A 15,000-nucleotide genomic window follows, 5' to 3' on the forward strand; every position below is an offset into this window, starting at 1 on the left:
GCAACTGCAAAATGGCTTTGATGGCAATAGTAGACACCCACAGGCATTCTTAGAGCTCTGACTGATCACAGCAGAGGGAAGTCACTGGAGACACAAGCTGCTAAAACTATTTCCGTTGCTGAATCCTCCTCTGCTTGCTTCTCACCGACACTGCACCTAGGCAATCTCCTCTTCTAACGTATTCAGTCAGGTAACCTTTGAAGTCATGTTTCCACCTCACCCACTGCAAGTCTGATGACTATTGTCCAAGAGTGGTGTTGGACCCCTGAGCTGCTTTTTCAGAATCAAGACAGAATCTTCTGAGACTGGTAGTTTTATGCTATTTAAAGTCTGTCTTCTTATTCTATTTGAACACCAGTTCCCCCCCCCCCCAAATAGAGAACTTTTTATTATACGTTAGTTAGTCTCTCTTGACTTGACACACCATACTGTTCCTGCAATAAGCCTTTAAGCAGGAACAAAAAGTGTGTTGCAATGCACCTCTGTCTTTCACCATCCTCATCTTAATTTCATATTTAATGATAGTGAACCGAAACATGCCAGAAGTGACTGCCCAAGTCACCTGGTTCCAGGAGGAAGGGAATGCATCAGCAAGGTTACTGAGTCTCCTCTCCAACTGACTCAGCAGGTTTGAGCAAAAAATGGCTCTGCAAACCACGCTATGACAATTGTCCCACAAATGGGCTGTAGAAGTTTTGCCATCCCCTCCCCAATCCACACATTCTTGCTATGACATCATGCTTATATTATTTTTGTCTTACAACTTTGGTTTCTTAATCATTATTTAGGGCAGGACAATATGTGTAAACCAGACCACAGAGTGAAATTCACATATTCCTAACAATAACATGTTGATTTGGGGCTAGCATGTTGAGTAAACCCAACCACAAGGTATATAAAAGATCCCTCTCCTGCCCCCCCCCAACTGCAATTTACTTGAAAAAAAAAAGCAATGCAGAAATTGTACTTTAAAAGTGCAGTTAATTATGCCATTTCTTAAAATGGCTGCCATTGAGAGCAATTTTCTTTTAAAATAAAAGCAGCATTTTTCTTAAATAGAATTGCATGAAGCCACATTAATGCCTATAAGCATTAAATCCAGAAGCGCATTAATGACTCCTTTTCTTTTAAACAACAACAACAACAGCAACTTGTGCCAGAGTGTGTATGGACAAGAAATAAAAATTTAACACAAAGCAGTTCATCTATAAGAACACTCTATAAACAGGTGACAAAATCCACAGGTAGGCAATCTTGGCTCTTTTATGACTCGTGGACTTCAACTCCCAGAATTCCTGAGCCAGCCATAAAAGAGCCAAGATTGCCTACCCCTGAGATAGGCCAACTAACATTGGATGTTCTTGTTTTGACAGTCACACGGTCTTGGGATCATGAGATCACCAGTGTAACTTTTCCAGTAAACTTCCAACAAGCAAAGTCAATGGGGGAAGCTGGATTCGCTTAATGATTGCATGATTCACTTAACAGCTGTAGCAATTCAATTAAAAGCTGGCAAAAAAGTCATAAAATGGACAAAACTCATTTAAGAAGTTCCTTGCTTAGTAACAGAAACTTTGGGCTCAGTTATGGCCGCATGTCAAGGACCACCTGTATTAGAACAAGAATTTGTAACCATTCCATTCTGGTGGGAGAGCTGCCTCCCACCAAATATATGGAAACTATTGCTGCATCTACCAGCAAAGAGCTCCCTTGATGTTTGATAATTGAGGAGACATCCATCCTCTTCTTTCAGCAGATATTCCATGAAATATCTCACGTTCAGTGTGTTTAACATCTCTTTATTAACCTGATACTGATACAAAGTTATAGGCAGCTCCATAATAAATACAGAAACTGGACAACTAGATCAAAAAGACCCTCAATAATCTAACAAAAATAAAGATCAAATTACAAGAGAAGAACTCTGACAAATGAAAAACAGTGGACTCATTCTCCCACATTTCTATTGATACCCAGAAATGCACAAGTCCAACATACCTCTTTGTCCAATTGTACCATTCTGAGAGACCCTAATTTATAATGTAGTCAAAGACCTCACAAAAAAAGCTTGGACACCTCACAGAGGAGAGTAAATACCCCACCACAGTGATTCCAGAAAGCCAAAGCCCTAAAAATAGAGGAAGATGAAATTATAGTTTTATCTGATGTCACAGCACCATTCATGTCTATAGATTGTGAATTAGGAAAAGAATCCATTGCATCAGTGCTACATAGCATACATGACTTGAAACTGAAATACCTAGAATCATAAACCACATCAACCTCTTTCTCATATTCACTTTGATGGACAAATATACCAATAAATCAGAGGCACACCTATGGGAATGCCATTCTCAGGATTCATAGGAGACATCCTAATGTAGTGTAAAAAACTATAGCACTCCCACACATGAAACCAAACATATGGATCTGATATGTAAATGACACTTTTGTCTTAATAAAAAAAAAGAACAACACGAGACAATCAACAATATCTTCAAAGGAATAAAATTGACAAAGTAGGGAGAAAGCAACAACTACTCTTCTGGATATCCTCATCAGTAGAGAAAACAATGGCAAATAAGAAACACAAGTCTACTGAAAAACAACCCATACTAGCTAGTGCTCCATTACCAAAGTGACAATTCAACCTCCCACAAGAGGAACTGTATAGAAACATTCAGACAAGCACAAACACACTGCAGCAACCTGGAATACCAGAAAAAAAAGAAACACTTATACAACACTTATACAACATATTCCAACACAATAGATATCCATGCAACTTTATCAAAAAAATGCTCGACCATTTAACTGACTGTAGCACAACCAATACAAGCTATGAAAAGGATAACACTGCCATACATCAAAATCATCTCAGAAAGAACCAACAGATTATTACAACCACACAGCATCATGTAGCACAGAAACCAATTTAAACCCTCCAAAACATCTCAACGAAACCAACAGAGCCAGTAGCCCAAGAAGAAGAAATAGGAGTCATCTGCAGTACAACATACAATTTAAGGACTGTAACAGCCACTAGGTAGGAGAAGCAGAAGACTAGCAAAGCATATCCATAAAGGCCTGTCAGAAGACTTAATAAAATAATCTCACTTGATGAAATAATCTCATGTCCTCTTCATTAGTCAACACCCAGATAAACAATGATTAACAGCAAACAAACAACCAGAAAGCAATACCCTAATAAGGAGCCACCAAGGAGAAAACCACACCTCCACTGAACCTGGGAGGGCAAGCTACTGTGTATAAACTCTGAATGGCTTTAAAGCATAGAGTTTGTGGCTCCTGGGGTAGCAGGCAGTCATGAATATTTACGACCATTGAATTTACAGCCATTGAACAAACAAACAAAGCGTAGTGGATTGCAACATGGATATGTTGGGCTCACAGTGCAAGAATGCCTCACATGGCAGAAGACAGTCTATTTTGAAATTTCCTTATGCAACCATTGGGTCAATAACTATTGCTATATCATACCACAATTGTATAACCTCCTGTTGTTTAGTCCTTTGCAAATTTAGAATAAGCATCACCCATGCCACATTTTGAACAGTAACAACATTGCAGTAATGGGTGGCACAGTGGTTAGAATGCAGTATTGTAGGCTAATTCTGCTGACTACGAGCAGTTCGATCCTGACTGGCTCAAGATTGACTCAGCCTTCCATCCTTCCGAGGTCAGTAAAATGAGGACCCAGATTGCTGGGGGCAGTATGTTGATTCTGTAAACCACTTAGAGAGGGCTGTAAAGCAATGTGAAGCAGTATCTAAATCTAAGTGCTATTGCTATTTCTAAACACAACTAATCAGAATAATTTTCACAGATTTTAACATGATTTATGTCTCAGTAATAATTTTTAGAATCTATTCAACCTATTCTCTAAGCCAAGCACCTGTGAGCTTTTGTACAAGTTCAGGCAAAGAATGAGCTAGATGTGGATGAGTTGGTTTTGCTGCTCCCTTATTTTGGGAAACAAACTTGGCACACTCCTTTTCCAATAAATTTCCATTTTCTTGTGCAATATAGTACCGCTACAATATGATATAGCCAGAATTGGATCAATTTATGATCAATTTAGGTTCATTGTGAAAAATATCTATGGTAGCAAGATACCCCATTAGCAATCTAATCAGATAAGGCCTATCCAGTCATGATCTTGATGTTAGAAATAGAATTTAGTCCAGAAAGTCTGAAACAATAGTTCATCTAAGTAAAAGTAATGGCTTTAAAGATAAGCCCCTGTTGCTTAGATTGAACAAAAAGAGAAGCCCAACATCATACAGAATGAAGAGTTGATGAATAGGACAAGGAGAGGACTTGAGATCACCCACAAGTGCTTCAGATAGCTGCTCCTTATTAGAGCTCAGGCTGGGAAGGGTTGGTTTAGAGCTCTGTGAGATATAGGAAGAGGTGTCTTGCTCAGACTGTGATTGGTGCCTTTGAAAGGACATTAAATTCACATATTTTCCCCCCCCTCTGTCTCTCCCCTTCCCTCTCTCCCTCCCCTCCTCTCTATCTCTCTCTGTATAATAAGCAGCTGGAAGGTTTGATTGGACTAAGGGTCTAAATACATTTGAAATAAGATTTTGGAATTAATTATAAAGAATCCTTCCTATGAGAAATGGTTTTATTTTGAAACATAAGATTTTAAAAATTAGGCACTAGACTAGAGGGAATTAGAGGGAGATTGTAAAGATTACAATTCAAGGAGAAAAACATTTAAATTCAATTTACAATTACAGAATAAAGCAAAATATTTTACTGTAGGATATATTGAACGACGGACTGAAAAGTCAATTGTACGAGTGTCTGTTCTATAGATATACTGTATCTGAAAGATGCTATCTAAAAGATGCTATGAAAGAGGAGCACATTGTACCTAACAAGTGAGACTGATTTTATAAGAGAAACTGGCTTATGTTTTAATAATTAAAAGGGAGGTACAAGCAATATACCAAAAGAGTGACCTAGATAACCTTCCTATATTGGATTCAACAAATGAGTTTTGTTAAATGAAAGGTGAAAAGAAAAAAAAATCAAGTTCAATGACATTATTTGACGGGGCTAAAGAATAAGATGTTAAAAGTAAAAATAAGAAATATAAAGCTGTTTTATTTGATCAGTATTAAAAGAGATATATTGCTATTTCTGATAACCCCTATAGACTTTTGCTGATATCAGGACTGAGATGACAATGGATTATGAGAGAGTTGGGATATAGGAAGAAGATATTGTATTTGTATTTTAAGAGAAGTTACTAAAATTGTTTATACTTGTGATGAAGTTGAGCAGTTACTTCTTTACTATGTCTTTTTTTCTTTTCTATATTATTTTTTCTTTCTTTTCTATTTTTCTTTCTATTTTCCCCCTTTTTCTTTCTTTTTTGCACTTTCTGCTCTTTCTTTTTACTATTCTTTTTTTCAATTTGTATTATTTACTGTTGCAATTATAATAATTAATAAATTTACCACACACAAAAAAAGAAATTCTATAAGGCTAGCCACCAGGTGTCATTGAAGCATAAGTCTGCAAAGCAGTGGTCAGCCCTGCCACCCTTCTGCTCTTTGACAGTTAGGACAGCTTTTTAAAAAAACAAACAAATTACACGAATGGAGACAAACAAGAGTTCTGCCATTTCAACAGCACAACAAACTGTGCAGCTGTGTTTTCGGGCCGCTGGCCAAGAGTATGTTGTTTTTGCTGTTTTTCCCTCCAGCTGCTACAAAGGGCTGACCCATGACAAGCCAAAAGGGAATATGTGTGCATGTGTGTGTGTGGGGGAGAGGGGGACATCCATACACAGCCAGCTAGCAGCTCATCAAGATAAAACCACAAAAATTTAAATGCTTGAAAGCATGCTGCAGAGATACCGTTGCTTGCCTTGAACTATCACAATCCTAACTCCTCTTGGCTGGTTTCCCTACACTAAATAAAGCTAAGCAAGATCTGGCTGCTGTGGAGGAGGAGAGGAAGATATTCAGCCTAATCTGCTTCATAGTTAGCTTAGCTCTTTCATTTGTTTCCTCCAGAGTCATGGGGGATAATTTCTGACACTTTTGAAATCTTTGTGTGAGCAAGAAGAGGTTCTGATTGACCCATGCCTTTCTTTCCTGCTTCCTGTCCTGAACAGGTATAGATTTCAGCTGCTATGTTTTCTCAGCCAAGGGCAGATCTGTAAGAGGGATGAACATCGTCTAGAGTAGGGGTCTTCAGACTTGGCAGCTTTAAGACTTGTGGACTTCAACTCCCAGAATTCTTCAGCCAGTCCTGGCTGGCTGAGGAATTCTGGGAGTTGAAGTCCACAAGTCTTAAAGTTGCCAAGTTTGAAGACCCCTGCTCTAGAGCAGTGTTTCTCCAGCTGTGTGGACTTCAATATCTTGCCTGGGAAATTCTCGGAGTTGAAGTCTACACAGCTTAAAGTTGCTGACACACTGGTCTAGAATTTGCCTTACAGTCCAGCATTCCCTGGTGAGAATGGCCTTGGCGTCAGCTCCAGAAGATAAAGGTAGAGGTTAATTAAAGTGAATTTTGAACTGAGAAACCAGGTTTAGAACAGATTAGAAAATTACCTTCTGTTATCTGGATGTTTTAATCCAAAGATGATTCTGGTTCCCTGAAGCTAAAAATGAGGACATGCAGTACATAATCAGTCACTATATTTATTCCTTCTCCCCTTCTTTATTGATCTCATTTTGTTGATGGGTCACAAATAAATTCAATGAATAAATAAGTAAATAAATAAATGTCAGTTTATAGTTTTGTTGTTCATGGTATGCTAGCACTGCTCTAAAATATTTTTTTCTTTCCAGGCAGGTCTTATGAACTTCTTGAGGAAGCTATTATAAGAACTGCATGCTTAAAAAAAACACATCAAAGACATATAGCACTATCGGCAGTAGATTATTTCTTTACAAACATATGTAACTGTAAACAGCAGATATGAGAATAATGTCTTCCTAACATCTGAGGGCCAAATGAAAAATGGCCCACTGAGACTACGATCAGAATTTTTTTCCATTTAAAAGAGAAAACCAAACCTTTCTTTTCTTTTCTCCTATTTGCATAATTTTGTCTAATTGAGTTGAGTCTCCCTTGAGGACCCTTTCCGGTCGCTGAATTAAATTGTTATCTACCCTTCTTTGAATTCATCCAAAATGGTGCCTACATGACCATCTGCTGCTGCCTTCCAATCCCCAATGCTAGGAAGATGCCATACTCATATCTGCTGTTTACAGTTACATATGTGTATAAAGAAACGATCTACTGCCGATAGTGCTATATGTCTTTCAGGTATTTTTTTTAAGCATGCAGCTCTGATAATAATTTGCTTCTATTATGCTTCTTTCAAGTCACCACCAAACAATACCATCCTGGTTACTCGTATCCAGTGTGAGATAAGCATAATGAATTTTTGATTCTTATGGCTGTTTTGTTCTCCCTCGCCAATCAGCGGGAAAACTTTTGCCAATCCTGGCACTGGCACAGGAATGGATGGCTGTGATTGAAGGAGTCTATCCATCATTCAGAGGTTGCTAATACGCTTTTTTCCCCTAAAGCAGTGTTTCTCAACCTTGACAATTTTAAGGCATGTGGACTTCAACTCCCAGAATTCCACAGCCAGCAATGCTGGCTGTGGAATTCTGGGAGTTGAAGTCCACATGCCTTAAAATTGTCAAGGTTGAGAAACACTGCCCTAAAGAATCTTTTTCCCATGAAGAACAACTATCAATGTTTTAGGATGAATTTTAATCGAGAAAACCATTTTGAAACTGAAGCAGGGAGGGGGAAGTTACAAAATGTTTCTCTTATTCCAGTCTGAAATGAATCTGGGCTTTCTTGAAGCTGCTGTTCATTTTTGACAAAATCCTTCTGACCTTGGCTCTTTCTGTCATGTTATCTAAAAAGAGGAATGCTTTGAGGCAGGAACATCTTGACAGATAAAATGAATATTCCCCCCCCCCAATGCTTACATTCCATAAAACAAATCTTATATCATTAGCCCTCACCTAGACAGGTACCACATATTGTAACCCAACTTCCTTTGCTTTGCAGAATGATAGCAGCCAATAAGTTCTTTGGGCTATCATTAATTGTGGAATTTGTAAGATGGGAAAGAATATTTATCTTTTAGTGAATGCTACTGCTAGTTCCTATGCTTCTGAATAAACTAAAGGCATGGTGCTTTTTGCCTGAAAATTATCTTCTCCCATTACAGTTTTGGGCCAGCACATTCAAGAATATGTGCTCCAGTTGAGCTAAGAATATATTCACATTATCAGAAGGGAAGCAGTACTAATGGGAATAAATTTAGCACTTTTCTAGAGAAGCACTAAACCTGTGCCTAAAAAATTAACTTGGTTAACAGGTTGAACATTTTGGGCGTAAGCTGAAACATGAGAACTCACCAGGAAGTAAAAACCAAATAACTCTGTTGGGAAGTGCCCAAAGATTGGAAGAGAAGAATCCCAGTGAGCACATCCCAGCCCCTGACCATGTCATAGAGACCACATTGCAGATTGTTCCTGTGATAGGTCTGTGTTGGGAAAAGAAGCAAACTTTAAAAGTGGAATAGCTAAATGCAATTTTAAGCATTCTCAGAGGTAGGTTAGGGATGAGATAAAGGTGATTTAATGACATGCTCTCTAAAGATGGTAGGAAGGCATCTTTGTACAAAAGATAGTGGGATATAAGGATGAGTTCTGTACTACATTCACAAGGAATTGCTACACTGAGATCCCTGTTAAGCAGTGGATGCCAGGTGATCATCAGTCCTCAATTTGTTTAAATCTGAGAATTAACATTGGCTACAGCAGGGGAGTCAAATTGCATCTTGCTGAAACCGCGCCCACCCCAGCCCAGCAATGAGGAAAAAGTCGCGATACGTCACAACACATCACGTGATGTGGCGAGTTTGACACCCCTGAGCTACAATCAATGGGAAACAAAAATGTAAAAGTACAATAGGTTATTAGCATGTATTTTATAGTTGATGGTGATATCTAAATTAATAATGGTGGTGTATTCAGACTCACTATTATATATGTATATCTATCATAGGCAACACTGAACATGTTCATCAACAGCAAAGAAAAAGAAACATCAACCACATTTGCTTTATTGTTTTACAGATCACCAGGAATCAGGCTTGGCTCAGTGGCACTAGCTAAATCATATTACATTTGGATAGTTATAATTTCAGCCTTCCAATTTATTCTGACCCCTGTTCAGAATCAGACATGTTAACTAAGTCAGCTGATAGTATTATAAATGTTCCAGATTATATCTATTGTGTAGTGGAAGAAGAAATAAATGAGATTGGTGATAAAATGAGGAATGGGAGAGATTAAGAATTAGAATTGATAATTTGTTGTTTTAAACTTAAACTATGGTAATTGTAAACTGATAAAGTTATAAAACAGGTTTAGTAATAATAGAAATTTAAAATAGAAATGGAATATTTAAATGTATTATGTTAATCGAGGGAAATAGAGAGGGGATAGTGAAATGTATTGAGTTGAGTTGTTTATATATGTTTTTACTTTTGAATGTTGGACCACCCAACCACCACGGTGGGTCCTGAGTACTTTTTCTTAAGAATTTAAAAAAACCAATAAAATGTGTTAAAATAAATAAATAAATGAATAAATGTTCCAGATTAATTGAAGACATTCCCCTGCCCAGTGGTAGGATTCAAATATGTGAACAACTGGTTCTCTGTGTGGATGCCACTTCCGGAAGTCCATTCTGGGCTTGGGCAACAAAAAATTAACTACTGGTTCTGCCAAAGAGGTGCGAACTGGCTGAATCCCACCACTGACCCTGCCTAAGAAGTCTACATGTCTGTGTCCCTTGTTAAGGCAGATCTCACACATAGGCTGTGATAAGAAATCCTACACTGGTTTGTTTACACTGAAAGATCTAAAGATCAGTGATAGATAGCTTTGAATAGAATATATAGCTCATTGGATTAAAGTTTTAGTCAGGAAGAGAAGTGACAGCCAGTCCATAATTCTTTTTTTGGCTCATAGTAAATAATTAATTTACATACTTTACATTAATTTCATATATATACATTTTTAGTAAATAAGTATTTTTATTTTTCACTCTCCTAAGTCAAATCAATGGGTGATTATACAGACAACTGTATATAATCTGTGTAGAATAAATACAACGTAATGCAATAGTACAAGACATGCAAGTGTATTTATTTTATCCAGTAGGAACAATACACATACAGAAAACTGTCCATTTCCAGATATGGATATAGAGTGAAATTTGTTTTTATTTATTTGTTTGTTTATCAAATTTAGATACTGCTGATCTCTCTCAGAGCAACTCAAGGTGACACCTTGCCAATGATTTCTTTGACATTGTTGCTGCAAACTTACCATTGTGCCTGATCCTGTTCTCCCTGTTCTAGTCTGAAGGTGAGAAATGGGGTTTGCAGGCAGTGAAGACTGCTACAAAGGAAGGAGAGTCTGAGTTGTGGGTTGCACTGGGCTCTCCAGGCAGCTACTAGTGGGATGCCAGACTAGCACCATCTCCCAGCTCATGACCATGGTGGCTTGTCACGATGGACTAGATCCTGAGAAAATGATAGCAATATAAGCAGTTAGGTGCTTATCGTCTTTCTAAAACAGACTTTCTACAGATGAGGAAATGGGGAGGCTTGGCACAAACCCAAGGGGATGAGAATAAGATCCCCATGCCGACTGGCACAAACATTGACCAACTCATCTCTTGGTCTGGAAGAACAAGTTCTGATTGGTTATCACTTCTGTGACTGCCCTACAGTCTAATGAACAAGTAAACACATTTATTTCTGTAGCATTCTAGTATCCTAAAACAGATGGAACTCCCCATTCAAGCTTTACTTTCTTGTCATTGTCAATCAATGAAATCTTCATTACAGTCATATACCAGCATAACGCAAATAAAATACAAACAATTAGTAATTTTAAAAGCCAAATAAGTATATATTCATGTACATACACATATACACACACAAACACATACAAAAATCTTCTAAAAATCTATAAAAGTAGATTAAAAACATTAATTAAATAGAAAAAAAATATAGGTTAGTATATGGCTAACTAATGTATTATCAGCTGACAAGTTAAATATTCATTAAGGCTGGTTTGAGGCAGAGTCATCATCTGACAGATTTTAATCACTGCTGACATTGGCAACATTGTTGTTATAGTGAGATTAGTGTCTACAAGCAACAGGGAGGTATAAAATTGTCCTGTGCATCCTGGGTATTTAGGCAGATGAATGTCTCTGTAGGCACTGGAGGAGCACATGCACTGTTGTTTCTTTATGCCCAGAATCACCGGGATATTGCCTCTCTGGGTAAGGTATCCTCCTTGCAAATGTGAAAGCAAAAAGATTTGGGCAATGGAGAACGTTCTGCATGAGCAAACCTTACAGAAACTCTATGGCACAGGTCGGCAACCTGCGGCTCCGGAGCCAGATGCAGCTCTTTGAGCCTTCCCCTGTGGCTCCCAGCCTCCTCTGCCTTTGCAGAGAGAGAAAGAGACAGAGAGAGGCAATTGCGCTTCCCTGCCTCTCTCTCTCTCTCTCTCTCTCTCTCTCTCTCTCTCTCTCTCTCTCTCTCTCTCTGTGTGTGTGTGTGTTTTGTGTGTGTGTGTGTATGTGTAAAAGAGAGTGCACTCACAGTGTTCTCCGAGGAGCTGAAAAGCTTACTGGGTGGAGCTCCTCCCTTTGCTGTGTCTCTGCAGGAAGCAGTAAGGGCAGGAGACAGCTAGTTAGCCCAGCTAGGCTGACTCAGGAATTCTGGGAGTTGAAGTCCATGAGTCATAAAAGAGACGAGGTTGCCTACCCCTGAGCTTGTTGGACAACAGCTTGAAGCTTGCCAGGTGAGCAGCAGATAGGAGGGGGGGGAGAAAGAGAGAGAGAGAAAGAGAGAGAGAGAGAGGGAGGGAGAGAGAGAGAGAGAGAGAGAGAGAGAGAGGAAAGAGAGAGAGAAAGAGAGTGGGGAAGAGGAGTGGCAGACCAAGGGCAGATAGAGAGGGAGGGAGAGAGAGAGACAGAGAGAGAGAGAGAGAGAGACCCTTTTGACATCTAAAATGAAGATAACACTGCATATATCCTTTTTTTACCTGTGTGTGTACGTAATTTTATTCTCTTAAAGCATTCTCTTGGTGATCATTGTTTTAATAGTATGGATATTCCCAAGAGTCATATTTTTACTTTCATTTTTAATGTGTACATATACATATACATACACACACACACACATAAACACACATACACACACACACACCTATAATAAAGGTAAAAAAGGATATATGCAGTGTTATCTTCATTTTAGATATCAAAAGGGTTTTGCGGCTCCAGGTGTTTTGTTTTTGGTGGGAAACCGGTCCAAGTGGCTCTTTGAGTGTTTTGGGTTGCCTACCCCTGCTCTATGGGAATAAATTAGCCCATCTCTTACTCTCCTCTGTCCATGTTTGTACTGTAGGAGAAGAAAAGGTAGAGCCAGGAGGTGGAGTTAAACATGTCATCAGCTTAGAATTGTTAAATTGCCACAAATGGTCTAAGTCCAACCCCCTCTTGAATTTCATTTACCCTTATTTGGTATTGAACTTTGGTTGAGTAGATTTTTGTGTATAGGCTTGAGCAATAAATCCTTTTAGAATTGCAACTTAATCTTGATCCTTTGTGCCTGACAATGTTATCCATGTATCTTATGAATCGTATCCAGGTTGTTTTCCACTCCTCAGAACCGGAAACATCTCCTTGTCTGAAGGAGCACCTCTTCTTTTGCTCCACGAGTATACCTGGAAAGAAGACAGATCACTGAATCAACATAAGAGCCCAACTAGTTTTCATCCCTTCTCTGCTGGAGCCCATGTGTAATTCAGTTCCCTGCTTACAAACTTGATTTTATTTTCCTTGCAGTTGTAGAGGTATGTTCTGCCAGCTTAGGGGGAGAGCAGGGATCAAAGATCTTCTGGCTGGGAAAACAGTCAGGAAAAGAAGTGGATGGTTAAAGAACAAAGCTATTTTAATCAAAATTTAATGTTAGGTGAAATGAATCAAATACATTTATGATTATTTTTATGATTATACTACTTGTACAGAATATTTTTTTCTCTCCACACATGGAAAATGCAAATCTATTGTCACTTCTGGAAGGACTCTAGGGAGTACTGAGTGTAATAATTCTGAAGAAAATAGAGCACTGTTTATAATACTACAGTTAAATAAAAATGTATAAACTGCACTGCTTAAAATCATTAATAAATCCATCTGATAAATTAATGAGAAAAATATAATTTTACACCTTTTTGGTGGTGGTGGTGATTATTTTCATTTTATTTCATTTTCCATGAGGTGAATTGATATAGAAATTCCTCACTTGATTAAACTGGGGAAAAAACCAAGAATAATGTGACTGGGATGTGGCTGAATTAAATCAGACAAATGATTTCATTACCAAGACTTAGGTGTAAATGCTGCAAATATCTAGTTTGGTTCTAATTTTCTAATTAATATGCGATTCTGGGCTACTGTTTAGTTCAAAATAATACCAGAATGAACAGGCATCACTAATTGATTACACACTAAGACCTAACTAACGTTGTTGCAAAAAAAAATTTAGACAGAACAATGGCCCTTTGTTTTTGCAACAAAAATGCTGATCTAATAAATATGAAAAGGAATGTCTGGGACTTCCAGAGAAGTCGGGGAAAGAGGAAATCTTTGTGGGAAGAATTGGCTTCCCTGAATAGTTGTGGGAGAATCATGAATATAGATGCTCTGCATACATTCAGAGCACATACCGGAAAGTTATTTATTGAAAATTACACCTTCATCCACAGACTTCGTGTTAGACTTGATTTCATCAGCCGAGACTCCTGAACTCTGCTTCTGTCAATATGAATTATCTTTTAAAACTATTGGGTTTTGCTCACTTAAAACCCTTAAGGAATTCTTATTTTCAAACTATAATAATGGAAAACTGGAAAACTTTATCTCACAAGACCTAAGACTAAGATGTTAATGGATAACTATGAAGAGGAAATGAATACATAAGATGCTTGAAGCTTTTGTATGAGAATGAGGAAAAAATTACTTTTCCACCTAAAATAGCACTTTGCCTATTCTAGAATTTTTGAAGGGCAAATAAGAGAAATGACCTTTTTAATTGGTGACATGACAATGACAACCTCCATTTTCAAACAATGACTACTAGTTTTAATTTTTCAAGCAAAAATGCAGTCAAAAGATGGCAGTCAATGCCGGGGCTTCTCCAAAAATGTAGTAGTCTGCGTTATTCTATATTTCTCATGCCTTATGGTAAATTTTTCATGATCAGCTTTATTATTTGCTGTCTTCAAGTCAATCTTTTCTGGACAGGTCTCTACAGTTTGTTTGGCGAGATTTCAGAACTGGTTTGTCATTGCCTCCTTTCCAGAGCTGAGAGAAAGTGACTGGCTGAAGGTCATCCAGCTGGCTTTGTGCTTAAGAACTAGAATTCATGATCTCCCATTTTTTAGTCTGAGGCCTTAACTACCAGACCAAATTGGCTCTCTAGGATTTATACAGAATACAAATTACATCTGGCTCTTTCCTTTGGGCCAAACGGCAGAGCAAATGTTTGTGAAAGCTCATTTTAGGACTATTCCAGTCAGAGAATATGGAAAATATTGAAGAAGTGGCAAGATTCTGGCTTTCCTATTTCCTGTAGTATTTTTATTTTTTATTACCCTCTAGCCACTTATATCTTTTTTTTTTCATCGTGCTTTCCATTACTCCATCACTTTCCTCTCTTCTCACCCTCCCCCCCCCATTTTCCAAAACTGTCTTTGCCTCCAATGGAAAGATGACAGAAGGGTGCTTTTATTTTCCTCTACAGAACTGATGGGAAATATTTCCGCTAAGTAATTGAATATGGTAATAAAATTTACAACCACTCAGGCACCCGTTTGCACAAATTAGGCCTTA

General features: G+C 38.1%; 1 protein-coding gene and 1 long non-coding RNA gene across 3 annotated transcripts in view; both read right to left on the reverse strand.

Annotated features, from left to right (window-relative positions):
• The window catches only part of UNC93A (unc-93 homolog A), a 35,040-nt gene extending 25,692 nt beyond the window's left edge, over positions 1–9,348 (reverse strand). Inside the window, exon 1 of one of the 2 annotated variants that reach the window (XR_005556760.1) lies at positions 8,430–9,348. Coding sequence is in view for 1 of the 2 variants with exons in the window: in XM_039343786.1 (XP_039199720.1) it covers positions 8,430–8,790 (361 nt within the window). In the remaining variant the exon portion in view is untranslated. The remainder of the gene's footprint in view (positions 1–8,429) is intronic. The other variant, XM_039343786.1, reaches the window with a different exon arrangement.
• A 306-nt stretch (positions 9,349–9,654) lies between these two features.
• Positions 9,655–15,000, reverse strand: part of LOC120308150 — an 8,277-nt gene continuing 2,931 nt past the window's right edge. Inside the window, exons 3-4 of the long non-coding RNA XR_005556761.1 lie at positions 12,619–12,830; positions 9,655–10,609 (exon numbers count right to left, since the gene is read on the reverse strand). This is a non-coding gene — a long non-coding RNA (uncharacterized LOC120308150). The remainder of the gene's footprint in view (positions 10,610–12,618; positions 12,831–15,000) is intronic.

This window comes from Crotalus tigris, unplaced genomic scaffold, assembly GCF_016545835.1.
Source record: "Crotalus tigris isolate CLP2741 ecotype Arizona unplaced genomic scaffold, ASM1654583v1 scf7180000017872.366306, whole genome shotgun sequence".
Taxonomy (NCBI): domain Eukaryota; kingdom Metazoa; phylum Chordata; class Lepidosauria; order Squamata; family Viperidae; genus Crotalus; species Crotalus tigris.